Source organism: Camarhynchus parvulus, chromosome 2 (genome assembly GCF_901933205.1).
Source record: "Camarhynchus parvulus chromosome 2, STF_HiC, whole genome shotgun sequence".
In the NCBI taxonomy this organism is placed as follows: domain Eukaryota; kingdom Metazoa; phylum Chordata; class Aves; order Passeriformes; family Thraupidae; genus Camarhynchus; species Camarhynchus parvulus.
The window spans coordinates 375,881-402,045 of record NC_044572.1 but is presented as its reverse complement, the minus strand read 5'-3'; the positions used below and the strand labels follow the sequence as shown (position 1 = coordinate 402,045).

General features: G+C 55.4%; 1 protein-coding gene across 1 annotated transcript; it reads left to right on the top strand.

Annotated features, from left to right (window-relative positions):
• The first annotated feature begins 20,091 nt into the window (after positions 1–20,091).
• Positions 20,092–24,606, top strand: AOC1 (amine oxidase copper containing 1). The gene is made up of 4 exons (XM_030971484.1): positions 20,092–21,643; positions 22,407–22,695; positions 23,946–24,078; positions 24,219–24,606. The coding sequence occupies exons 1-4, from the start codon at positions 20,092–20,094 to the stop codon at positions 24,495–24,497; spliced, it is 2,253 nt and encodes a 750-aa protein (XP_030827344.1). The 3' UTR covers positions 24,498–24,606.
• The last annotated feature ends 1,559 nt before the right edge of the window (positions 24,607–26,165 follow it).

The window sequence follows — 26,165 nt, the reverse complement described above, 5'->3', positions numbered from 1 at the left end:
GCTTCTGCTTGCTCTGGGTAACTGCGCGCTTTGGGACTCGATATTCCGGATTGGGAAGGGAGACGCCGGGGTGGCCGCTGGGGCTGGATCGTGGTGGTGGTGGGGGGCTCGGGGGGCTTGGCTGGGGTTTCTGTGGCCTCTCCCCGTCCCCCCGGTGTGACAGAGCCGGGGATCCATGGTCTGGGCAGAGCTTCGGCCACAGCCACCGCTGGGAGCTGCCATTGCTTCGTCCCAAAGGGAACCGGATCCTGTGACGGGACCGACACCGGGACAGCCGCCCCCGGAGCCCGGCTGGGCAGGGGGTCCCGCCCCACTCCCCTTCCCCAGCTCTGCTCTCTGCAATTCTATTTTTTGAGGTTATTTAAAATAAAAGCTTCTGATGGCTCCGGGGCTCCAGGTGCTCTGTCTGGGACTGGGGGGGGACAGGACACGGGGGTCTCTCTGCAGCCTCAGTCCTGGCCTGAGCCCCGGGAAAGGCTCTGACCGTGGCCGAGGGACCACCAGGACACTGCCAGAGCCACAGCCAGTGCCAGTGCCTTCCAGCGTGCTCTGTGACCACCAAACCACACCTGGACACCAGGGGAGAGCTCAGCATTAGGGGGACCGACCCCAGGGTCAGTGTCGCATCCACGGGGGTGGCACCAACGCCCCCGGTGCTCCCTGGGGACAGACCTGGGGGGGGGTGTCACTGGGGCTGTCACTGAGGGACCCACTGGGACACAGACTCCCTGTGCCACTGGCCAGGTGTGTGGCTGTGCTCTGGCTGGGGACACGCGGTGCCAGCCGGGTGGGTTCTGGGGGGTTTGGGCACAGGGGCTGCAGGACCCCGGGGGTGTCCCTGTCCTGGGGCCGAGACGCGGTGTGGGACCTTCAGACCTCCCGTGCGGGGCTCCCGGTCACCAGGCCGGTCCCTCGGGATTCGGGGGCAGACTCGGACGGGGGCCGTGTTCCGAGGGCCCCCGTTTGGGGCGCGGGTGACGCTGCTGGGTGGGCGAGCGGTGCTGGATCCCGGCACCCGCCGGGCACGGAAGGAGCCGGATCCCGGCACCCGCCGGGCACGGGAAGGAGCCGGATCTCGGTACCCGCCGGGCACGGAAGGAGCCGGATCCCGGCACCCGCCGGGCACGGGAAGGAGCCGGATCCTGGGCCTACCGGGCACGGGGAAGGAGCCAGGTCCCGCTACCCGCCGGGCACGGGAAGGAGCCGGATCTCGGTACCCGCCGGGCACGGGAAGGAGCCGGATCCTGGGCCCACCGGGCACGGGCAAGGAGCCGGATCTCGGTACCCGCCGGGCACGGAAGGAGCCGGATCACGGCACCCGCCGGGCACGGGAAGGAGCCGGATCCCGGTACCCGCCGGGCACGGGCAAGTAGCCGGATCCTGGGCCCACCGGGCACGGGAAGGAGCCGGACCCCGGTACCCGCCGCACCGCAGAGCCGCCCCTCGCCCGGGGCCCCCCCGGTGCCCCCCAGCCCCGGTTCCGGTGCTCTCCCCCTGCCGGTGCCTCCCCCCGGCCCGGCCCCTTCCGCCGCCGCCGCCATCGGCCCCGCCCGGCCATGCAGCGGGTGAGCCCGGGCCGTGCCCGGGGCCCGGGGCGCGCCGGGGGGCGGGGGGCTCCGGGGGTCCCTGCGGAGGGCTGGGGGGTGCCGGGGCTGTCCCGGTCGGGATTAGCGGGGCTCGGGCCCCAGAGCCCGCGGGACCCCCACGGGGAGCGCAGCGAGGGCGGCGGCGCCGCCGGCCCCCCTGAGCCCCCCCTGTCCCTGCCAGGGGGTGACCCCCGAGGTGACATTCGAGGAGGTGGCCGTGCGCTTCTCCCCCGAGGAGTGGGCGCAGCTGGCGCCCTGGCAGCGGGCGCTGCACCGACAGGTCATGTGCGACAACTACGAGATGGTGGCCAGCCTGGGTGAGCGATCGGGGGCGTGGGGCTGGGGGTGCCATGGGCTGGGGGTGACATGGGCTGGGGCCATGGGCTGGGGGTGCCACGGGCTTGAGGTGACATGGGGCTGGGGGTGCCATGGGCTGGGGGTGCCATGGGCTGGGGGTGACATGGGCTGGGGGTGCCACGTGTTGGGGGTGACACGTGTTGGGGGTGACACGGGTTGGGGGTGACACGGGGCAGGGTGTGCCGTGGGGCTGGAGGTGCCCACGGCTGGGGGTGCCCCGGCCCCCCGCCCCCAGCACAGCCCCCGGCCTGGTGACGGTTCCCGGTGACCGTGACCCTCCCCGGGCACGGCGGGGGGCACTGAGGGTCCTCTCTCCCTCACAGACCCCAACTCCAAGTTCCCCCACATGAAGGAGGAGTCACACGGGAGGGCTCCCTTCGCTGGGGGACACAGCGGAGATAGCGACAGCAGCGACACCACCGACAGCTGTGAGTGACCGGGACACCCTGCGGGGACTCCCTGTGGGGCTGGGGGTCGCTGTGGGACGAGGGGCTGGCCCTGGCCAGAGCCCCTGTGTGACGCCCCTGGGCTGGGCTGGGATTCCCCCACGGTGACCCCGTGTCCCCAGCAGGTGCCTGGAGCAGTTCTGACACCAAGGATGGCACCGGGGGACGCTGGCAGTCGGGCTCCGGTGCCCCCCGCTCCGGCTGCCGTGACACCGAGCGGGGCCGCCGTGCCAGGGCCCTGCCCCGGCCGGTGCCGGGGCGGGCCGGGCTCCCTCCCCGGCGGGCGCAGGCGCCCCGGGCGGCCGTACCTGTGCGGCACCTGCGGTAAATCCTTCCGGCACCGCCGCAGCCTCCTGGCGCACAAGAAGCTGCGCCCGGGGGAACGGGCCCGGCACCGGCTGCGCCGGTGCGCGCCGCAGCTTCTGCCTGCTCGGGGACCTGCTGCGGCACCGCGACTTCGCACCGGGCGCGGCCCCGCGCTGCGCTGGCGGCGCGGGCGCCGCCGGGAGCGGCCCCTTCGTGTGCGGGCGCTGCGGGCAGAGCTACAGCTGGCGGGAGAGCCTGGAGCTGCACCTGCGGCAGCACCGCGCCCACCCGTGCCGCAGTGCGGCCGCGTGTTCCCGCACAAGACCGGCCACCTCTGGCTGCACCGCCGGGGGCCACTCTGGCCAGCGGCCCTTCCCCCCGCCGCGGCAGCGCCGCTTCGCCGCCGGCCAACCTCAGCTCCCACCGCAGGACACGCCGGCAGTGCCGGCCCCGCAGCCGCGGGCCCCGCGGGGACACGGACAGCAACAGCGACCCTCGGGGGGACAAGGACAAGGACCTGCTCAGAGACAGCGATAGGGACCCCCGCGGGGACAGGGACAGGGACAGGGACCCTCGGGGGCACGGGGACAGCCACAGGGACCCCCGCGGGGACAGGGACAGTGATAGGGATCCCCGCGGGGACAGGAGCAGGGACAGGGACCCTCGGGGAGACGAGGATGGTGACAGGGACAGGGACCCCCGCAGGGACAAGGACCTGGATAGGGATCCCTCCGGGGACAGGGACAGGGACCCCTGTGGGGCCGGGGACTCACTCAGGGACAGGGATGGGGATGGGGATGGGGACCCCCGTGGGGATGGGGACTCGCTCGGGGATAGGGACAGGGATAGGGACCCCCATGGAGATGGGGACCCGCTCAGGGACAGGGAGCTGCTCCATGAGAGGCACCCCCGCAGGGATGGGGCAATGCTGGGGGACAGGGCCCCCCTCGAGCCCAGGGACCTGCTCAGGGCTGGGGACCCCCTCGGCGACAGGGAGCTCCCGGTGGGTGCCCAGCGATAGCCGCGGGAGCGGGGCCGTCCCGGTGCCCCGGTGGGTGTGGCCCCCGGTGGGTGTGGCCCCGGTGGGTGTGGCCCCCGGTGGGTGTGGCCCCCGGTGGGTGTGGCCCTGCCGGTGCCGCGCCCACCCCGGGGCGCCCCTGGAGGCTTCTGGAACCCGGGGACTTCTCCGTGTCCCTTTGGACCTTGGGAGATCCCTGCGGGATGTGTTCCCTCTGGATCTTACAGTGTCTGGGATGTTTCCCCACGTCCCCCTGGACCTTGGGAAATCCTCGGGGACGTTTCTCCATGTGCCTTTCACACCTCAGAGTCTCTCCAGGACACTTCTCCGTGTCCCTTTGGACCTTGCCATGTCCTCCAGCGCTTCCCAGTTCTCCCAGACCCTGGGAAACCCCTCTGGGAGGGTTCTCCGTGTCACCTTTGCACTTGAGAAAATCCCCCGGGGATGCTTCTCCGTGTCCCCTGGAGCCTCCAAGTATCTTCGGACCTTGGAAAATCCCTCTGGGATGAATTCTCCGTGTTCTCTTCAGACACTGAAGTACCTTTGGATCCTGGAATGTCCCTCAGGGGCACTTCCCACTCCCTGCCAGTCCCACCAGTGCCCTGCCCCGTGTTCGTATTTAAGGCCAGAAGTTTCTTTAAGTCTATTTATTTTACTTTTTTCTATGTCATTCATTATTCTTTCTGTTTTATTTTATTCTATTTAAGTTTTTCCAGTTGTTATCTTCTGCTTAGTCCAGTTCTCCTACTCCATTCTGCTCTTCCTATTCCATTTAATTCTATTTATTTCTATTCTATTTATTCCCTTTAATTAGGAGGAAGGGCAGGGAGGGAGGAAGAGGAAGGGAGGGAGGAAGGGGAGGAAGGAGACTCCTCTGGGCTCTTTGTCGTGGTTGAACCATGACAGGGCTCCTGTGACAGCAGAGGCCACCACGTGTCCCCGCAGTGTCCCCTTCCCCAAATAAACAAACGCCAGAAATCGGAGCTAATGTGGAAATGAGTAAAAATGCGAATGTGGCTGTGGGGGGGGGGACCCGCCGGGGGGGTGGGGAGGATCCGCACACCTGGGGGGCACCTGCAGCCCCCCCAGCTGCTCCCAGTACGGCCCAGTCTGTGCTGGGAGCTACCCTTCCTTCCCAGTGAGCACTGGGAGCGCTGGGAGTGTCCCCGGGGGATGGCACCGAGCAGGGGACAGATGGTGGCGTTCCCAGGGGAATGGGGACAGGCCCCCCACGCGCGCTCCGTCTGCCCACGGAGCTGCGAGGGGAAACTGGGGCAGGGCGGTGCCGCAGAGATGGGACAATCCCCGGTCACCTGTCCCCAGGGCCACCACCGGCCGTGTCCCCAGGTGCCACATCCACGCCGCTTTTGGAGCCCCCAGGGCTGGGCAGCTCTTTCCAGGAGGAATATTCCCCAAACATCCCCAAATCCCACCTGGTGCCACCCGAGGCTGCTCCCAGCGTTCCCGGCCCGGCGGTGTCACCCTGTCACCTCCGTGCCACCCCCGGCTGTGGCTTTTTTGGGATGTCCCAGTTCAACGTGCCGGGAGCCCACGTGCGGGAGCCGCCGCAATCGGGCTCGGCAGGACGGGACACGAGGGGGAGGCGCTGGGCGCGCTCCTTTGTGCTCGGCGCTCGAATAACCAGGAAAATTCCCCAGTTTCCCTTTTCTTCTCCTTTCAGATAAGATCACGAGGCCGGGAGCCGCTTTCCCAATTAAATCCCTGAAATCAGAGCGGAGCCGGGAGCGCGGGGGGTTGGGACGCTGAGGTGGCTCCAAGGACGGGAGTTCGTGGGGCTGAATGTCCCGAATTGCTAAAAAATGGGAATTCCATCCCTGGATCCGAGCTCCGCGGGGACGGAGAGGCTGGACCCGGCTCCTGCTGGGACCCGCGGGGCTCCGGCTCCCGGGGGACCCCCGAGGGGGGCAGCAGGTCCGCAAGGACATTTCCTCCTTCTCCCACCTCCTCAGGGGCCACTCGGTGCCTCTGCCCCCGCAGCAGCGCTCCCGAGGGAAACGCAGCTCTGCGGAAGCAGCGGCTGTGCTGCCAGAAACCAGAGGAAATGGAATCCTGGGCGCCGGGGCGGCGCTAAGAGCAGCAATTCTGCTCCCTTGGTGCTCAGGGGGCTTGGTTTTGCCCATTGCTGGTATCGGTTCTGGCACCTGGGTGGGACCTACTCCTGAATTTCAGCGGATCCGAGAGATCAGGGGGCCTGGAGGGATTTTGGGGAGAAGCTGCGATCCCCAGAGGGCAGGAAATGGGAGCAGGAGCCTGGGAGGAGCAGGGAATCCTTCCTTGGAAGGGGAACGTGCAGACAAAGCTGCCCAGGGGGGGCTTCGAGGGTCCCTGGGGGTTTGGGGCCCTTCTGGGAGCTCCTGCCCGGGAATGGGTTTGGAATGGCACAGTTTGGGATGCCCTAGATGGGAATGGGTTTGGAATGGCACAGTTTGGGATGATCCCACCCAGGAATGGCTTTGGAGTGGCACAGTTTGGGATGCCCTAGATGGGAATGGGTTTGAATGGCACAGTTTGGGATGATCCCACCCAGGAATGGCTTTGGAGTGGCACAGTTTGGGATGATCCCACCCGGGAATGGGTTTGGAATGGCACAGTTTGGGATGATCCCACCCAGGAATGGCTTTGGAGTGGCACAGTTTGGGATGATCCCAGCTGGGAATGGGTTTGGAATGGCACAGTTTGGGATGATCCCACCCGGAAATGGGTTTGGAATGGCACAGTTTGGGATGATCCCAGCTGGAATGGGTTTGGAATGGCACAGTTTGGGATGATCCCACCCGGAAATGGGTTTGGAATGGCACAGTTTGGGATGCCCTAGATGGGAATGGGTTTGGAATGGCACAGTTTGGGATGATCCCACCCAGGAATGGCTTTGGAATGGCACAGTTTGGGATGATCCCAGCTGGAATGGGTTTGGAATGGCACAGTTTGGGATGATCCCACCCAGGAATGGCTTTGGAATGGCACAGTTTGGGATGATCCCAGCTGGAATGGGTTTGGAATGGCACAGTTTGGGATGATCCCAGCTGGAATGGGTTTGGAATGGCGCAGGGTTTGAATGGGAAGTGGCCCATGGGGTGAAAGGGGGGATCCTGGAGAGAATTGCCCCGAGGATGCCAAAGGAAGCTTTGGGGGAAGATGGGGCAGGCTGCCCTCACTGGGCAGCAGTGGGGGGAGTGCTGTGATAATTGGTGGCTGAATTTGTGAAGAAAGGGGGCATTGGAGAAGGGACGTCCCCCAGACAGGATCCCAAACCAGCTCCACAAACCATCAGGCTCCCGAGGTGGGGATGAAGAATCCCCTGGTGGGGACCGAGGGCCTCATGCTCAGCTGAGCCCCTGGCTGCAGCTGATGGGAAGGAAAAGGTAAATTTGTGATTGATGGGGAGCAGCTTCTCAGGTGCTGAGCTCCTGCAGAGCAGCACTGGGCTGGGAGCTGCTGTGGTGTCAGGATCTCTGCTGCTCACAGTGACCCCGAGATGTGTTGGAAAGTCTCTTTTCCCAGCCCGGTTCTTGAAGAAAGAGTCAGAGCTCTTCATTTCTTGGTCCCAAGGTTGTTTATTGTTCCTTATCTATCAAATTCTTTCTCCTGCCCTGCTGAGGTCTGTCCAGCAGGACAGTCCAAGGCACACTGCCTGCCCCCAGGGCGGTGTTATGTCTTTATACTAAAAACTATGTGTACATCATTATTTACAATTCCTTCCCAGTACCTATCACCTATGTTAGACAGTGAGCTTCTACTCCAAACCAATCCCAAAGTGCCACCAGCACAGCAGGAGATGGAGGCCAAGGAGAAGGAGAAAGGCTGGACACGCCCAGATCCCTCCATCTTGCCCCCTGAACCCCCATTCTAAAAACCCCAAAATCTACTTTTCCACCCCATGATAATTCACTAATATTCTACCTAAACTGTTGTGGCTTGCTGGTCTTCATCTAAGGTTGGTGATTTGCTCCATGGCTCATAACCAAACCCAGAGGGGCATCCTGGGCTCTGTGGCAGGCTCTGTGAGCCCCCTGGCAGGCTCTGGGCCGCTCAGGACAGACAGAGGGATGTGCTGGCTCCTGGCGCTGTGGGTGCGGCAGGGAGGAAGGGAACAGGCCTTTGTTCCAGCCTCTGCTGTTCAAATCAGGAAAGCAGCGGGACACACCAATTTCTGCACTGCCCCAACGCCCAGCCCCTGCCTGGGGAGAGATCTGTTTGGAAAACTGGGCGCTGCAAGATCTCTGGCATGGGGGACACAAAATGCAATAGCTGGACCAAAAGGCATTGGGGTTTTTATGTTTCAGGGATCAAGAGAGGCAGAAGGAAACCAAGGGCTGGGGCCTGGCTGATCACAGGGGCCCAGCTGGCGAGGGCTCCTCCCCAGGCTGGAGGCAAAGAGCACCTTCTGCCCAGGGGGAGGCAGGCAGAGCCGTGGGAAAGCTGAGAACACCTTTGGGATGTGGGTCACGGAAGGAGTGTGGGTCACACACTGCCCAGCAGTGCCAGCAGCAAAAAGCAGAGTGGGGAGCAGACTTAAGGGTAGAAATATATATATTTTAAACCAGTTATATATTTATATCTTTGTAACTAATATATAGTTATATATTTATTTCTACATATTAATAACCAGTTTTAACAAATATATATATTTAACCACTTCTATATTTATATTTATATTTATTTGTATATTTATATGTATATGTATATGTATATGTATATGTATATGTATATGTATATGTATATGTATATGTATATGTATATTTATATTTATATTTATATTTATACATATATGTCTATGTATATGTATATGTATATGTATATTTATATTTATATTTATTTTTATTTTTATTTTTATTTTTATTTTTATTTTATTTTTATTTTTATCTTTATCTTTATTTTTATTGTTTTTTAATTTTTTTTATTTTTATTGTTTTTTATTTTTCTAAAAATACATTAAAACCAGTATAACGTTTTTATAGAACAGTCCCAGGCACTCGTGCAGCCCTGGCAGAAGCTGGCACACCCTGGCTGCGCTGGCGGGCACACAGGTGCTCCCTCCTGAGGTGCCTGTTCCTGTGACACTCCGGCCCCAGGGAGCTGGAACTGGTTTGCTCTGGAGGGGGAGAATCCAGAACTTTCCAGAGCTTGGACAGTGCCAGTGAAGGATGGGCCAAGGGCTGTGGGAGCTGCGGAGTGCTGTGTGCCACAGCTGGCACAGCTGGGTGGGAGCAAGGAGCAGGACAGTGCTGCAGGGCCAGCGTGCCCCAGGACAGCAGGACAGCGTGGAGCTTTGGGGAACCCTCTGGAGCACAGCCAGGTTCCCCCAGGGCCTGTGTATTGGAATAATCACCAACATGGCAGATGGGGTGTGCCTGGGCTTGTCTGGCCCTGCTGCTGAACCAAACAGCGGCACTGCGGTGTTTCACCCCACAGACACTTGGGCTCTGGTGTGTGGTGTTTCACCCCACAGACACTTTGGGCTCTATGGGTGTGTGGTGTTTCACCCCACAGACACTTTGGGCTGGCTGGTGTGTGGTGTTTCACCCCACAGACACTTTGGGCTCTATGGGTGTGTGGTGTTTCACCCCACAGACACTTTGGGCTGGCTGGGTGTGTGGTGTTTCACCCCACAGACACTTTGGGCTGGCTGTGTGTGGTTTTTCCACAGACACTTTGGGCTCTATGGGTGTGTGGTGTTTCACCCCACAGACACTTTGGGCTCTATGGGTGTGTGGTGTTTCACCCCACAGACACTTTGGGCTGGCTGGGTGCTGCTCTGGGCACTGCAGACAAGTCCAGGCCTGCAGGAGCTCTGGTGGTGCTGGGATGGAGCTTCCCCCCATACCAGGGGCTGCTCCTCAGGTTTCCCTCTGTGCAGAAGCTTTAAGGCGATGGTGAAGGAAAGGAGTCGGTTCTGATGGAGGGTTTGGATCCAGAGCTTCATTCTGGCCCACAGGCCTCTGAATGCAGCACCAGCTCCAACAGAACTCCCTGAGCCCGTGGTTCCTCACTCTTTTACCCGGGGGAGGGAAGGAGGGAAGGGGTAGGGAGCCACCAAGCAGGTACAAGGGACACAGGACACCTGGATGGCCCAGTGCCCCCCAGGGGTAGAGGGCATCCTTTGGATCTGCCAATCACTCTGGAATGCCAGGAGTGACAGACAGCGCTGGGAGGGGGAAAGGAGGGGTGATTGACACACCTGGCAGGGAATCTTCACGGGAGGAACCCGGGTTTCTGGGGTAAACCCTGGAATCACAACGCAACACCTGTGAAGCACAAAGGAGGAATTGGCCCAAATCCTGCAGACTGGGGAATGCTGCAAAGGGCAGAAGTGTCTGCGGTGCCCTTGTGAGGAGAGGTGGGAGAGTCCCCGGCAATTCCTGGGAGTGCCTCAGCTGACAGAGCAGCTCGGGAGCTGCTGGGAAAGGGAGCCTGCAGCAGCACCTGGGATGTCCTGGGACAACCCCAAATACCAGTGGTCAGCACAGCCAGCCCCATGGCTGGGAGCCTCAGAAACCCCAGCAGGTGATTGGTGACCTGGTGTGGGCAGGTAGCTGCACAGTTAATGAACAGCAGAGCTGAAACACAGGAAACTCATTGGGAAATAGCGAATACAGTGGTCAGTTTGCAGAGGAGTGCAGTGAGCACAAATACGGCAGGAATTAATAGATCAGTCATTGAAAAATGTGATTTGTTTGCAAATAATCCCAAGGAAGGCAGAAGGCCCCTCCAGGGCTGGTAGAACAGCAATTCCCAGGGGATTATTGGCAAACTGACTTTGCAGAGCTGCCCAGGCAGGAGGGCACTGGTACCTTTTGGTGTTGGGACATGGCCAGAAACTCCCCATGTCCCACGGGCACTGAGGGGAGGCTCAGAAGTGCTGCTGAAATCAATATTTAATTGCAATGGGGCTGACTTTTCTAAGTCCTGTGAGATGCTTGGTTATCTGCAGATCCTCGGGGCTGTTTATTCCGGGAAAATCAGTGAATCTGTGTGAAATGGGGAATCTAAACAGGAGCTCCTTCTGTGCTCAGCACACACCATGTTTGGGGGGAGAATTCCCCCCGTGCATCCAGCCAGGTGCAGAATTCCTGCTGTTTAATGCTGTGCTGGTGTGAAGGAGTTTTATTTGACTGATTTTTGGTAACAAAATGATGCCACGAGGGCGATAAAATCTGGCCATGAATTGAAATCCAGTCAGGTCTAGTGCGGTGGGGCACTGGGTGGGCAGCAAAGAGTTAAAATGCCTGGGGCAACCGTTATCTGCAACTCTGATAAGGGTCACAGCTGCTCCCTCGGGGTCACGGCTGCTCCCCCAGGCCATTCCCAGCTCCAGGAGGAGTGGATCTCAGCACGGGGAGCAGCCCAGGAGCCCCATCCCCACCCCTGGGGGTCACAGCTCTGGGGTTTGTTACAGCAAAACCCCAAATTCCTGGAGCTGCGGGGTTGAACACTGAACATGGAACGTTGAATATTAAACATGAAACATTGAATATTGAACATGAAACATGGAACGTTGAACATGAAACATGGAACATTGAATATTGAAAATTAAACATTGAACATGGAACACTGAATATTGAATATTAAACATGAAACATCGAATATTAAGCATGAAACATTGAATATTGAACAGGAAACATGAAATGTTGAACATTGAACGTTGAACATGAAACATGGAACATTGAACATTGAACATGAAACATGAAACGTTGAACATTGAACGTTGAACATGAAACCTTGAACATGGAACATAGAACATGGAACATGGAAGATGGAAGATGGAAGATGGAAGATGGAAGATGGAACATGGAACATTGAATATTGAATATTAAACATGAAACATTGAACATTGAACATGGAACATTGAGCATTGAATATTGAACTTTGAGTATTGAATATTGAACATGGAACTTGGAACATGGAACGTGGAACATGAAACATTGAACATTGAACATTGAACATTGAACATTGAACGTTGAACATGAAACCTTGAACATGGAACACAGAACATGGAACATGGAAGATGGAACATTGAACATTGAAAATTAAACACTGAACATTGGACATGGAACATTGAGCATTGAATATTGAACATTGAGTATTGAATATTGAACATGGAACTTGGAACATGGAACATGGAACATGGAACATTGAACATTGAACATGGAACATGAAACATGGAACATTGAACACTGAACATTGAAAATTAAACACTGAACATTGAACATGGAACATTGAACATGCAACATTGAGTATTGAATATTGAACATGGAACTTGGAACATGGAACGTGGAACATGAAACATTGAACATTGAACATTGAACATTGAACATTGAACGTTGAACATGAAACCTTGAACATGGAACACAGAACATGGAACATGGAAGATGGAACATGGAAGATGGAACATTGAACATTGAAAATTAAACACTGAACATTGGACATGGAACATTGAGCATTGAATATTGAACATTGAGTATTGAATATTGAACATGGAACTTGGAACATGGAACATGGAACATGGAACATTGAACATTGAACATGGAACATGAAACATGGAACATTGAACACTGAACATTGAAAATTAAACACTGAACATTGAACATGGAACATTGAACATGCAACATTGAGTATTGAATATTGAACATGGAACTTGGAACATGGAACATGGAACATTGAACATTGAACATGAAACAGGGAACATTGAACATTGAGCATTGAATATTGAACATTGAATATTGAACATTGAACACTGAACATGAAACATGGAACACTGAACATGAAACGTGAAACATGGAACATGAAACATGGAACACTGAATATGGAACATGGAAAATTGAACATTGAACATGAAACATTGATCATTGAACATGAAACATTGAACATGAAACATTAATCATTAAACATTGAACATTGAACATTAAACATTGAACCTTGAACGTTGAACATTAATCATTAAACGTTGAACATTCCCACCCGGGGCTCTCACCCCAGTGACCGCACTGTGCGGCCGTGCCGAGCACAGGAGATTCCCAGATCCAGGGAGCCTTTGGTTTGGTTGCTCTCTTTTCCTGCCGCTCCCCAGGCACAGAAATGGAATTCAGGAGCTGGGGTGGGGCGGCTGCCAGCGGGTTTGATGAGAAAAGCCAGAGCCAGATGAGATCACGGCTTTTAGGTGCTTTTAGTGACTTCTGTGGTTTTGCAGCGGAACTGAACCAATACCCTGTGGATTGTTCCTTTTTTGTTTTTTTTTTTTTTTTTCTTTTCTGTGTGCATGTGGCTTTTTTGTTTTGTTTTGTTTTATTTTGGGTTTTTTGTTTTTTTTTTCTTTTATTATGATCAGTCTGTAGCAGGTCAAACTTTCACTTTTCCTTTTACAGGAACAGAAACCAATGGGACTTTCAACCACCCCCATCGCTTGTATTATCAGTTTATTGATTTTGGTGATTAGGTTGTGTTTTCATCCAGGGAAACTTGTTGGGACACCAAATATTGACGGAATTATGTAAACCAAACCATTTTATGTGCTGTTAGTTTGGTTTTTGTTGATTTTATTTTGCCTTTTTACTGAAAAAGAGAGAATAACGTGAGGAAAGCTTTTATCTTGTGTGTTCATACTTTTGTTTCAACCAATTGAGAATCAGAAAATCCAACCAAACTGGGAGCTGGAGTGAGAATTGATGCATATTTGGGACCATGCAAACCCATGTTAACCTTCTTAGGCCTGCCCAGAAGGATTTACATTTATTATGATTTGGGTAATTTTTTAAAAAGTATTAATGAGTGAATGGAATAATTTTAACAGAAGAAAACACCAAAGGGGGGATGGATGAAATGCAGGAAATCCTTTTAGCAGCTCTCAAGCCCTGTAACCGTTTTGGAAACACTTGTACTCCCACCTGAGCACGTCTGAGGTGCAGCTGGGTTTCCTGCCGCGTGTCCTCAGAAGGAAGCGGGGTAAAATTAAAACCCTGTGCTTTCTAATGGTAATTATAGCTCTGCTCTGCACCTCACGTTTCCAAACTGTGGGCGCAGGATTGTGAAGGGGTGGGATGGGGGCAATTTCCCACTGAAATTAAAAACAGGGAGGAAAAGCAACAACAAGGGTTGAAAAGGAATTAATTTTATTTATAACCTCAACGACAATAAAACCATCGGTTTTGTGTCAAAATTAAACCAGAACCGTGATCTCTGACCCCTGGAGAGCGTAGGCCTGAAGTAAAAACGTGCATATCTTATATGAAAAGGTTTTTTATAGGTCTTATATGAAAAGGTTTCGTGTTTTCTGTTTTGTATGAGAACTGTTGTTCATGAAAAATGTACGTGTTGGACCCACATCCCACGGGCAGTGAGCTGGGGAACATTTCAGCTCCCTGAGCCCCTCACAGCCCCACAACTCCTCACACCCCTGCGCCCCTCATGCCTCCCTGAGCCCCCCATACCCCACAGCTCCTCACCCTTCTGAATAATACGTGTATTTAATGGGTATTTTAATACATGGTTTTAACTGTGTTTAATACGTGTATTTAACGTGTATTTAACTGTGTTTAATACTCCATTTAACGTGCATTTTAATGCACATATTTAACCATGTTTATTACATGTATTTAATGCGTATTTTAATACATATGTTTAATTGTGTTTAATAAGTATATTGACATATATTTTAATACATATGTTTAACTGTGTTTAATATGTGTTTAATGTGTATTTTAATACATATATTTAACTGTGTTTAATACCTGTATTTAACGTGATTTTAATACATATGTTTAATCGTGTTTAATAAGTATATTTAACATATATTTTAGTACATATGTTTAACTGTGTTTAATACGTGTATTTAGCACATATTTTAATACATATATTTAACTGTGTCTAATACATGTATTTAACGTGATTTTAATACATATGTTTAACTGTGTCTAATACATGTATTTAACAGGTATTTTAATACATATATTTAACTGTGCTAAATACGTGTATTTAACGTGATTTTAATACATATGTTTAACTGTGTTTAATACGTGTATTTAACACATATTTAATAAATATGTTTAACTATGTTTAATACGTGTATTCAACATATATTTTAATACATATATTTAACTGTGTCTAATACATGTATTTAACTGTCTAATACATGTATTTAAGGTGTATTTTAATACATATATTTAACCATGTATATATGTATTTATATCTGTTTCATATCACTTCACCTAATTTTATTTATGTACTTTTATATATTTATATATTTATATATTTACATATTTATATATTTATATATTTATATTCCACATAACATAATTTTATTTATATTTTTGTATCTTTGTATATTTATATAGATGTATATATCAATATAAAATACATTTATGTATTTAAACGTGTTTATGATCTTATATATTCTCATATGTATATATTTATATGTTTATATATAATATTAACTAATTTTATTTATATATGTATGTATATTTGTATATTTATATATTTATATAAATGTATATATCTTTATAAAAATACATTTATATATTTATGTATTTATATTTATATATCTGTATACATTTATAGATTTCTTTGTGTCTATATTTATATTCCGTATAACTTAACATAATTTTATTTATATATTTATCTATATATAAATACAAGTATATATTTAAATATATTTATGATTCTGTATATTTTTATATAAATGTATTTGTATATTTATATATAATATCACTTAACATAACATTATTAATATATTTATGTATATTTGTATATCTGTATATTTATATATTTATATAAATGTATATCCTTATATTAAAATACATTTTAATATTTATAAATAGTTTTATTATACATTTATAGAAATAGAAATATGTAGAGATATCATATTACTTAAAATAATTTTATTAGTATATTTATGTATATTTTTGTGTTTATATATTTATATAGATGTATACATGTGTATATAAATCCATTTATATATTGATATATATTGACTTATATTTCTATATATTTGTATTTATCGATTTCTATATTTATAAATGGTATTTCTATATTTATAAATGGATGTATATATTAAGAAATGTTCTTTCTATATTTATCTATGGAATGGTGGGTGGTGGTCCAAGTACAATTTTTTAAATCTTATTTTGTATTGTTCTTATTTTATTATTTTTTTTAATAAATTATTAATCCCACAGGTTTTTTTGCATCAAAACTTCTTATCTCAATTTTTTTGTTGTCTATCAAACAACTTATCTCTTTTTTCCCTTTTAAAATCACTTGTCCCATGTTTTTGCCTTTGAAAATACGTTTCCTGCGGTTCTTTGTTTTGTTTGTTTGTTTTTTGATGATGGTGGCTTTTATCACTTATCCCCTTATCTTAGGGGCCTTAAAACCATTTATCCCATTTTTTTGGCTTTAAAAATCATTTATGCTGGTGAGCTTTTGGATTTTTTTGAGGGGGGTTGGGTTGTGTTCGGTTCTATTTTGCTTTTAAAATCACTCGTTCTATTTTCTGGTGTTTTAAAAGCCACTTAAGGTCCTATCTTGGGTTTTTTGCATTTAAAACCACTCGTCCTGGTTTTGGGGAGTTTTAAACTCACTTATCCCAAGCTGGGGGCTTTAAAACCACTTATCCATTTTTTAGCTTTTAAAATTACTTATCCTCTTTTTTGAGGGGCTTTAAAACCCTCTTATCCCATTTCTGAGGCTCTTCAAACCGCTTCACCCAGTTTCTGAGGCTTTCAAAACCGCTCATCCCTGATTTGGAGCCTTTTAAAACAACTCATCCCAGATTTTTTTGGTTTTTTATATTACTTACACTGGGGTCTTTTTGCTTTTAAAAACTCTCCTCCCGTTTTCAAAGCTTTTCAAGCCCCTTGAGCCACTTAGCCTTTTTTTCTCTGTGTGTGGCTTTTTGTTTGTTTTATTTGTGGGTTTGGGTTTTTGGGTTTTTTTGTTGTTGTTTTTTTGTTGTTGTTGTTGTTTTGTTTTGTTTTTTTCCCGTTTAAAGCCACTTACTCTGTGTTTTTGGAACCTTTTGGAACCGCTCATACCCTTTATTAAAAACTTTTGCTTTTCAAACGAGTTATTCCATTTCTGGGGAACCCTTGGCAGCGATTGTCCCCCGGGTGTGGCTTTAGGAGTGACCTATCCTGGCCTTTTGGGGCACTTTCCCCAATTTTGGGGCCTTTTAAAACCACTCTTCCCGGTTCTGTTGAATTCACTCATCCCGTTCGCTTTTTGGGCTTTTAAAATTATTTATTCCTTTTTTGGGGGGAGGATGTGTGTTAAACCACTTACCCCATTTTGCAGGGTTTTTAAACCACTCGTTCCTTTTGTGTTTTACTTTAAAAACACTTTTTCTTTCCTTTCTCTTTCTTTTCCTTTCTCCTCTCCTCTCCCCAGTTTTGGAGGCCTTTTAAGAAGACATCACCATTTTGGAGGATTTTACCTTTTTTGGCTTTTAAAATTGCCCATCCTGAAGGTTTCTTTTGCTTTGAAAATAATTTATATTTTTTCCCTTCAATTCTAAGATCACTTTTCCCGTTTTTGATACTTTCAAAACAAAACAAATTTAATTTTTTTGTTTGTTTTATAAATAATATATCTTAGGATTATTTTTTTTGCTTTAACACCACTTATCTCAATTTTTGGGGTTTAATAAACCAATTACTTCTTCACTTGTCGCTTTTGTTCTTTTGGCTTTAAAACAATACTTACCTGTATTGCTTTTTTCCCCCCCATGCTTTTAAAACCACTTAAACTGTGGTGTTTGTGAGGCTTCCCAGGACGAGGTGAGAGATAAGAATTCGACTCCGTGTTTTCAAAAAATTGATTTAATATTTTATGTACTTATATTAAAAAATACTAGACTAAAACGATGCTAAAAAAAAAAAAAAGAATACATAAAAAAACTTCACAAGAATGAATAATAAAAAGCCATAACTGACTCAGAGAGTCTGACACAGCTGGCTGTAATTGGCCATTAAAAAACCCAATTCACATAAAACTAATCAAACATACACCTGGTAATAAACAATCTCCAAACCACATTCCACAGCAGTAAACGCAGGAGCAGCAATCAAATAATTCTTGTTTTCATTCCTCTCTGAGGCTTCTCAGCTTCCCAAGAAAGAAATTTAGATTAAAAAAAAAAATTTCAGAAAATAGCATAATAACATTATACCGTTATTTCGAGGCTTTAAAACCTTTCACTCTCCCATTTTTGGCGTTAAAAATGCCTTATCCTAGTGGCTTTTTTTAATGGCTTCTCAAACCACTTGTCCTATTTTTTGGGGCTTTAAAATCCACTTATCCTGGGTTTTGGGCCTTTTGAAACCACTCAGGCCATTTTTTGTGGTCTTTGAAAACCCCTTATCCCACTTTTTTTGCGGCTTCAAAACCCACTTATCTTTTTTCTTTCTTTCTTTCTTTTTTTCCCTTTTAAAACCACTCACCACAACTTTGGGGCTTTTAAAACCTTATCCCTTTTCCGGAGGTATCTTAAAATCACTTCTCTTTTTTTTTTCCCCATTTAAAAATAACTTATCTTGGGACTTTTTTTGTGATTTAAAGCCACGCTCGTCCCAGCTGAGGGGCTTTTCCAACCACTCACCCCATTTCCAGGGCATTCTAAAATCACTTATCCCTTTCTTTGCATTTAAAATGACTTATGCTGGTCTTTTTGGCTGTTAAAACCACCCATCCCACTCCGGGGGGATTGAAAACCCTGAAACCCATTTTTGGGGCTTTTCAAAGGATTTTCCTGGGGTTTCATTTGTTTCTAAAACCACTTTGATTTTTATTTTTTGGCTTTTAAAATCCCTTATCCCGTTTTATTTTGCTTTTAAAACCACTTTCCCCGAATTTTGGGGTTTGTTAAAGCCACCGACCCCCTCTTTTGTACCTTTTGAACCCAATTTTCCCTTTTGGGGGTTTTTAACCCCTTCATCCCGGGTCCGGGAGGGAGGGGCCGAGGATGCGTTGCCATGGGAACGGGATGCAGCCGTGGAGTTTTGGGGGTGGGGGTCAAAGACCCCATTCCATGAGGATTCTGGGGGTCGGCGCCCCGTTTCCATGGCAACGGGAGGGCCGCGGACGCGTTGCCATGGGGACGGGATGCAGCCTGGGATGGAGGGCCCCAAGTCCGTTTCCGTGGGGATTTTTTTGGGGGGGGGGGAGTGTCGGGGGCGCTGTTGGGAGCCCGAGGGGCTCCGGGGGGGCCCGGGGCGCCCCCAGCCCGCCCCGCACCCCCGCAGCTCCGGGCGGCCGCGGCTCCCGTGGGATCTCCCGGCTCCTCTCTCGCCAAATCCCCGGAATTTGATCGCTCGGAGCCCCCCCCGGCGCGGGGGGGGGACAACGACCGGGCGGCCCCGGTGATCATTAACCCGCGGGGGGGCCGGGGGAGCTACCGGGGGTCGGTACCGGGGGCAGCACCGGGATCGGGATCGGGACCGGGGGTCCCTCCCCGCCCCCCCGCGTGGGCGCGATGCGGCGGAGAGAGCGAAGGTGCGGATTGGGGGTGCGGGGGGCAGCCCGGGGGGGACAGCGGGGACAGCGGGGACACGGCCCTGCCGGTGGCCTTGACCCCGGGGCGGCTCGGGGGGCGGGGAGGGGGCGGCTCGGGGGCAGCGCCCCTGGGGGCGGGGAGGGGGGGGGTCAGTGCGCGGGGGGGGGAGGGGGGGGTCAGAGCCCCAGGGCCGGGCACAGACGGGCAGCGCTGCTCGGATGGGGCGGCAGAGCCAGCGCGGGTGAGTGGGGGGCTCCCTGTGGGGGGGGGGCACTCGGGAGCCCCGACATTGGGGGGTCCCCAGGCCCAGCCAGGGGGTTCAGCAGCCGCCCTGAGAGAGGGTTCTGGGGGTGCTGAGGGGCTCCGCGCTCGGTGGGAGGTTTTGGGGGTCACACAGTTTTCTGGGGGCCACCCCATGGTGTTCCCAGTTTTTCGAAGGTCACCCCATGGTGTTCCCAGTTTTTGGGGGGTCGTCCCATGGCGTCTCCAGATTCTTTTTGGGGTCATCCCATAGTGTCCCCAGTTTTTCGGGGTTCACCACATGGTGTCCCCAGTTTTTTGAGGGTCGCCCCATGGTGTGCCCAGGTTTTTTTGGGGGTCACCCGATGGTGTCCCCATTTCCCCTGGGGTCATCAATGGTGTCTCTGGTTTCCCTGGGGGTCACCCCACGGCCCCCCTGCTTTTTCTGGGTGCTCTGCTCCTCCCCGTGGTGGTTCCAGTTGTGCTGGGGGTCCTGCCTTGGTCCCCCCTGTTTTCCTGGGGGTCGCCCCGTGGTCGCCCCAGCTTTGCTGGGATCGCGGCACTGCCGGGGCGGGGGGCACTCAGCTGTGCCCATCCCCTCTCCGGGGCTGACCCCCTGTCCCCGCGTCCCCCAGGATGTGGCAGCTGGGGTTCCCCTGGGCTCTGGCCCTGCTGCTCACCGCGGCCGGCTCCGGCGCCTCGGCCGAGCCCGCGGAGCCCGCGGAGCCCGCGTCCATCTTCGCCGACCTGTCCCCGGCGGAGCTGCGCGCCGTGCGGGCCTTCCTGATGGAGCGGCCGGAGCTGGGGCTGTCCCCGAGCCGGGGGGGGCCCCTGGCCAAGAACTCGCTGTTCCTGGTGGAGCTGCTGCCGCCCAAGAAGCGCTCGGCGCTGCGGTTCCTGGAGCACGGCGGGCCGCGCCCGCGCCGCGAGGCTCGGGCCGTCATCTTCTTCGGGGCGCAGGCGGAGCCCAACGTCACCGAGCTGGCCGTGGGGCCGCTGCCGCGCCCCAGCTCCTACCGCGCCCTGCCCTTCCAGGGCGGCCGGACCGTGCCCTTCTGGGCGCGCCCCATGACCCGGCTGGAGTACGAGCTGCTGCACGAGGCGCTGGTGGCCGCCCTGGCCCCGCTGGAGCCGCTGCTGCGCGAAGCCACCGGCTTCGGCTTCCAGAACTGCTCGGAGCGCTGCCTGACCTTCTCGGACATCGCCCCGCGCGGGCTGGGCCCCGGCGAGCGCCGCACGTGGCTGGTGATCCAGCGCTTCGTGGAGGGCTTCTTCCTGCACCCCGCGGGCCTGGAGGTGCTGCTGGACCACCGGGACCGCGACCCGCGGCGCTGGGCCGTGCTGCGCCTCTGGTACAACGGGCGCTACTTCGGCAGCGTGCGGGAGCTGGCCGAGAGCCACGCGCGGGGCGCGCTGCCCCTGGCCCGCCTGCCCGAGCCCCCCGCCCGCCAGCTCTTCTCCAGCTACGAGCCCCGCGGGCGCTTCTCCAGCGGGACGCCCACCGAGGTGCACGGCGCCAAGGTGTGCGAGCCGCAGGGCCGGCGCTACCGGCTGCGCGGGAACCGGCTGGAGTACGGCGGCTGGAGCCTGGCCTTCCGCCTGCGCTCCTCGGCCGGCCTGCAGCTCTTCGACGTGCGCTTCGGCGGCGAGCGCGTGGCCTACGAGCTGAGCGTGCAGGAGGCCATCGCCTTCTACGGCGGCCACTCGCCGGCCGCCATGCAGACCAAGTACATGGACGCCGGCTGGGCCATGGGCGCCTCCAGCTACGAGCTGGCCCGCGGCGTGGACTGCCCCGAGACCGCCGCCTTCCTGGACGCCCACCACCTCCTGGACGCCGACGGCCCCGTGCGCTTCCCCCGCGCCCTCTGCGTGTTCGAGCTGCCCACGGGCGTGCCCCTGCGCCGCCACTTCGACAGCGACTTCCAGGGCGGCTTCCACTTCTACGCGGGGCTGGAGGGGCGGGCGCTGGTGCTCAGGACCACCTCCACCGTCTACAACTACGACTACATCTGGGACTTCCTGCTCTACCCCAACGGCGTCCTGGAGACCAAGGTCCACGCCACCGGCTACATCCACGCCACCTTCTACACGCCCGAGGGCCGGCGCTACGGCAGCCGCGTGCACAGCCACCTCCTGGGCAACATCCACACGCACCTGGTGCACTACAAGGTGGACCTGGATGTCGCAGGTGAAGGCTCCCGACACCCCCTGGCCGCGGGGAGGGTGCTGGGAGAGAGGCTGGACCCACGGGGGGCTCCAGGGGCTCAAGTGCCTTGTTTCTGGAAGGGTGGTGTCACCTGGGTGTCACCCGCACCCTGAGATGATGATCCCCTCCGTGGTGGCATCTCTGCAGGGTTGCACCCCTCCATGGTGGTGGGATCTCCCAGCCCTGGTGACATCTGGGGCTCCGGCTCTCTATGGCATCTCTGCAGGGTCCCAGCCCCCCATGGGTGATGGCATCTGCCTGGGTCCCAGCCCCTCATGGTGGCATCTCTGCAGGGTCCCAGTCCCCCAGGGTGATATTTCCCAGGCCACATCCATGGTAGCATCTCCTGGTGTCTCAGTCCCCTGTGGTGGTGGTGGTGGTGGCATCTCCAAGGTGTCCCAGCTCTCCATGGTGGCATCTCCAAGGTGTCCCCAGCCCACCATGGTGGCATCTCCAAGGTGTCCCAGCCCACCATGGTGGCATCTCCTCAAAGGCCCTCCTCTCCATGCTGGTGTACCACACTGGACCCCAGCCCACCACGATGGCTTGGTTGTGGGGTCACAGCCTTCCATGGGGGTGGCATCTCAGCCCTCCATGTTGGCATCTCCACGAGGTCCCAGCGCACGTGCATGGTGACACTCCTGCGGTGTCCCACCCCTCCACGGCGGCACCTCGGCGGTCCCACCCTCACCCTGGGGTGGGGCTGTGCCACCGTGTCCCCTCCACCGACGCGCGGTCCCCGCAGGCTCCGGGAACAGCTTCGAGACGATGGACATTCGCTTCGAGAACATCTCCAACCCCTGGAGCGCGGGGGCGCGCGTGGTGCAGCCCCGGCTGCACCGGGAGCCGCGGCGGCGGGAGCGCGAGGCCGCGCTGCCGCTGGGCCGGCCCGCGCCGCGCTACCTGCTCTTCTCCAACCCGCGCCGGCGGAACCGCTGGGGCCACCGCCGCACCTTCCGCCTGCAGCTCAGCTCGCACGCCGGGCCCGTGCTGCCCCGCGGCTGGCAGGAGGAGCGCGGCGTCACCTGGGCCAGGTGGGCACCGGGGGGGGCTGCAGCGTGGCGTGGGGCTGAACGGGGACTCCAGAGTCACCAGTGTGTCACCTGCGGGGGCACGGCATCCCTGCCCTGGTCACACCTTCCTGGGGTGGCACCTCTCCCTGCTGGCACCTCCCCCTGCTGCCCTGGAGCTGGAGTAGGTCCTTGGGACCTGGGGAACCTCCAGAGCTGGGAGCTCCCCTGGAGCTGGGGAAACCCAATGGGAGCAGCCCATGGGAGTTTGGGACACCCCGGGGCTGAGGGGGCTGTGGGGCTGGGGAGCCCCCATGGGAGTTTGGGACACCCCGAGGCTGAGGGGGCTGTTGGAGCTGGAGCAGCCCTTGGGAGTTTGGGACACCCTGGGGCTGAGGGGGCTGTCGGGGCTGGGGAGCCCCCGTGGGGTTTGGGACACCCCGAGGCTGAGGGGGCTGTGGGAGCTGGGGAGCCCCCATGGGAGTTTGGGACACCCCGGGGCTGAGGGGGCTGTCAGGGCTGGGGAGCCCCCGTGGGAGTTTGGGACACCCCGGGGCTGAGGGGGCTGTGGGAGCTGGGGAGCCCCCATGGGAGTTTGGGACACCCCGGGGCTGAGGGGGCTGTCAGGGCTGGGGAGCCCCCATGGGAGTTTGGGACACCCCGAGGCTGAGGGGGCTGTGGGAGCTGGGGAGCCCCCATGGGAGTTTGGGACACCCCGAGGCTGAGGGGGCTGTTGGAGCTGGAGCAGCCCTTGGGAGTTTGGGACACCCTGGGGCTGAGGGGGCTGTCAGGGCTGGGGAGCCCCCGTGGGAGTTTGGGACACCCCGAGGCTGAGGGGGCTGTGGGAGCTGGGGAGCCCCCATGGGAGTTTGGGACACCCCGGGGCTGAGGGGGCTGTCAGGGCTGGGGAGCCCCCGTGGGAGTTTGGGACACCCCGGGGCTCTTGGAGCTGGGGAAGCCCTGGAAGCTGAAGAGTCTCCGGGAGCTGTGAAACACCTTGGGAGATGAAGAAGCCCTGGAAATGGGGACCCCCTCAAGATCTGGGGATCCTCCAGGGTTGGGAAATCCCTCAGGAGCTGGGGAGTCCCTCAGGGGACCTGGGGAATCCCCCTGGACTTGGGGAACCCCTCAGGAGCTGAGGAGCACACAAAGCTGGGGATCCCCGTGCCCTTGCCAGCCCTGTGTCCCCTGTGGGTGGCACAGGCGGGGGAGCAGGGCAGGGCTGGGACAGGAACCCCCGCCCCCAGGCCGACCCCAGCCCTCACCTGTGGCAGGTACCACCTGGCCGTGACACGGCGCCATGAGAACGAGCCGAGCAGCAGCAGCATCTACACCCAGAACAACCCCTGGGACCCCCCGGTCACCTTCGAGAGCTTCATCCGCGACAACGAGACCATCGAGGACCAGGTGACACACGGGGGGACGCTGGGCACGCGGGGCTGGTGGCTGCTGGGGGGCTCCATTCCCGGAGTGGGGCCATCTCTGGGGGTTCCCCAGCTCCCGCGGGGGGTCCATGGCGCCACTGACACCGCGGTGTGTCCCCCCAGGACCTGGTGGCCTGGGTGACCGTGGGCTTCCTGCACGTGCCCCACGCCGAGGACATCCCCAACACGGCCACGCCCGGCAACGCCGTCGGCTTCTTCCTGCGCCCCTTCAACTTCTTCAGCGAGGACCCGTCGGTGGCGTCACGGGCCCCGGTGATCGTGCGGCCCCTGGACCCCCCGGCCTGCTCCCGCCTGCAGATCCAGCGCTGGACCCCGGCCAGCCCCGGGCCCTGCGTGCACCCCGAGCCCTTCACCTACAACGGCACCTACCGCCAGGTGTGACGGGACAGGGACAGGGGACACCGGCCAACCCTGGGCCCTGTGTGCACCCCAAGCCCTTCACCTACAACGGCACCTACCGCCAGGTGTGACGGGACAGGGACAGGGGACACCGGCCGGGGCTGGGCTGTGCACCACGGGACAGAGGCGGCACAGCCGGTGTCACCTCCCCGGCCCCGGCACCACGGGGACACTGTGCCACCGGGGCGTGGGACATGTCACACCGTGTCACACGCTGCCATGGGCCAGGCCCAGCACAGGCGGTGTCACCTCCTCTGACCCCGGCACCGTGTGGCACCCCAGTGACACTGCGGTGTGGGATGTGTCGCACTGTGCCACCTGTCAGGCTCAGGAAAGGCAATGCCAACCCTTCCACCACCATGTGGGTCACTGGTGCCACCAGGACACCGGCTGTGGGACACTGCACAGTGTCACACACAGTGTCACACAGTGCCAGTAAAGGCAATGTCACCTCCTCTGTTGGCACTGGCACCACGAGGACTCTGGTGCCACCAGGACACCATGGTATGGCTCATGACACATTGTGACACACGGTACCACCTGTTGGGCCCAGTAAAGGTGATGCCACCCCTTCAGCCACCACACGGGACCCCAGTGTCACAGGGACAGCACGGTGTGGGACATGTCACATGATGCCATGTGCTGGGCTCAGTAAAGGTGATGTCACCTCCCCTGTCCCCGTGCCTCTGCCTATGCTGTGGCCACCAGGATGCCCCAGCCCCATCCCCAGTGTCACAGTGTTCAGTCACGGTGACATCCGAGGCCATTGTCCCGCCCCGCAGCTCCCAGGAGGTGACACACAGAGCCGAGGGTCTCTGTCTGGTTTATTGGGGCACCTACGCGAGGGTGACATGCAGGGGTGACACGGGACAAACATAGCACACGCTACGGGGCGGCCGGGCAGTGCAGCCCCCGGAGCCCTGCGTCCCCTCCCTGTGCGGGGGTGACACTGCCCAGTGTCCCCCGGCTGTGCGGGGGTGACACTGCCGTGTGTCCCCTCGCTGTGCGGAGGTGACACTGCCGAGTGTCCCCCGGCTCTGCGGAGGTGACACTGCCCAGTGTCCCCCGGCTGTGCGGGGGTGACACTGCCGTGTGTCCCCGGCTCTGGAGGTGACACTGCCCAGTGTCCCCCGGCTGTGCGGGGGTGACACTGCCGTGCGGAGGTGACACTGCCGAGTGTCCCCTCGCTGTGCGGGGTGGGGGGCTCGGGGATGCACGGCCCGGCCGGACGGGGGTGGGGGGCACACGGAGGGTCCCGACCCTCCCTCAGCCGGGCCGTCCCTGGGGACATGGGGGCACACACGGACCCACCGGGGCCCGCACGCCACCGGGGGGACGCGGGGGGACACGGCGGGGACACACACACACACACACACACACACAGACGGGGGCAACACGCGTGTCCCAGCGCAGCAAGACCCCCCCGACACACACGTGACGTCCTGGGGACAGGACCTGGGGACACACCTGTGCGCACCTGTGCACACACACACCTGTGCACACACACACTTGTGCACACACACACTTGTGCACATCTGTGCACACACACGCCTGTGCACACACACACCTGTGCACACCTGCACACCTGTGCACACACACACCTGTGCACACACACACCTGTGCACACACACACTTGTGCACATCTGTGCA

What these genes read in the sequence shown, in the direction of transcription:
- AOC1 (XM_030971484.1), top strand. Translation starts at nt 20,092, where the DNA reads ATGTGGCAGCTGGGGTTCCCCTGGGCTCTGGCCCTGCTGCTCACCGCG. An exon ending in GGTGGACCTGGATGTCGCAG is followed by an intron (nt 21,644 to 22,406) that starts GTGAAGGCTCCC and finishes CGGTCCCCGCAG; the next exon opens with GCTCCGGGAACAGCTTCGAG. An exon ending in ACGAGACCATCGAGGACCAG is followed by an intron (nt 24,079 to 24,218) that starts GTGACACACGGG and finishes GTGTCCCCCCAG; the next exon opens with GACCTGGTGGCCTGGGTGAC.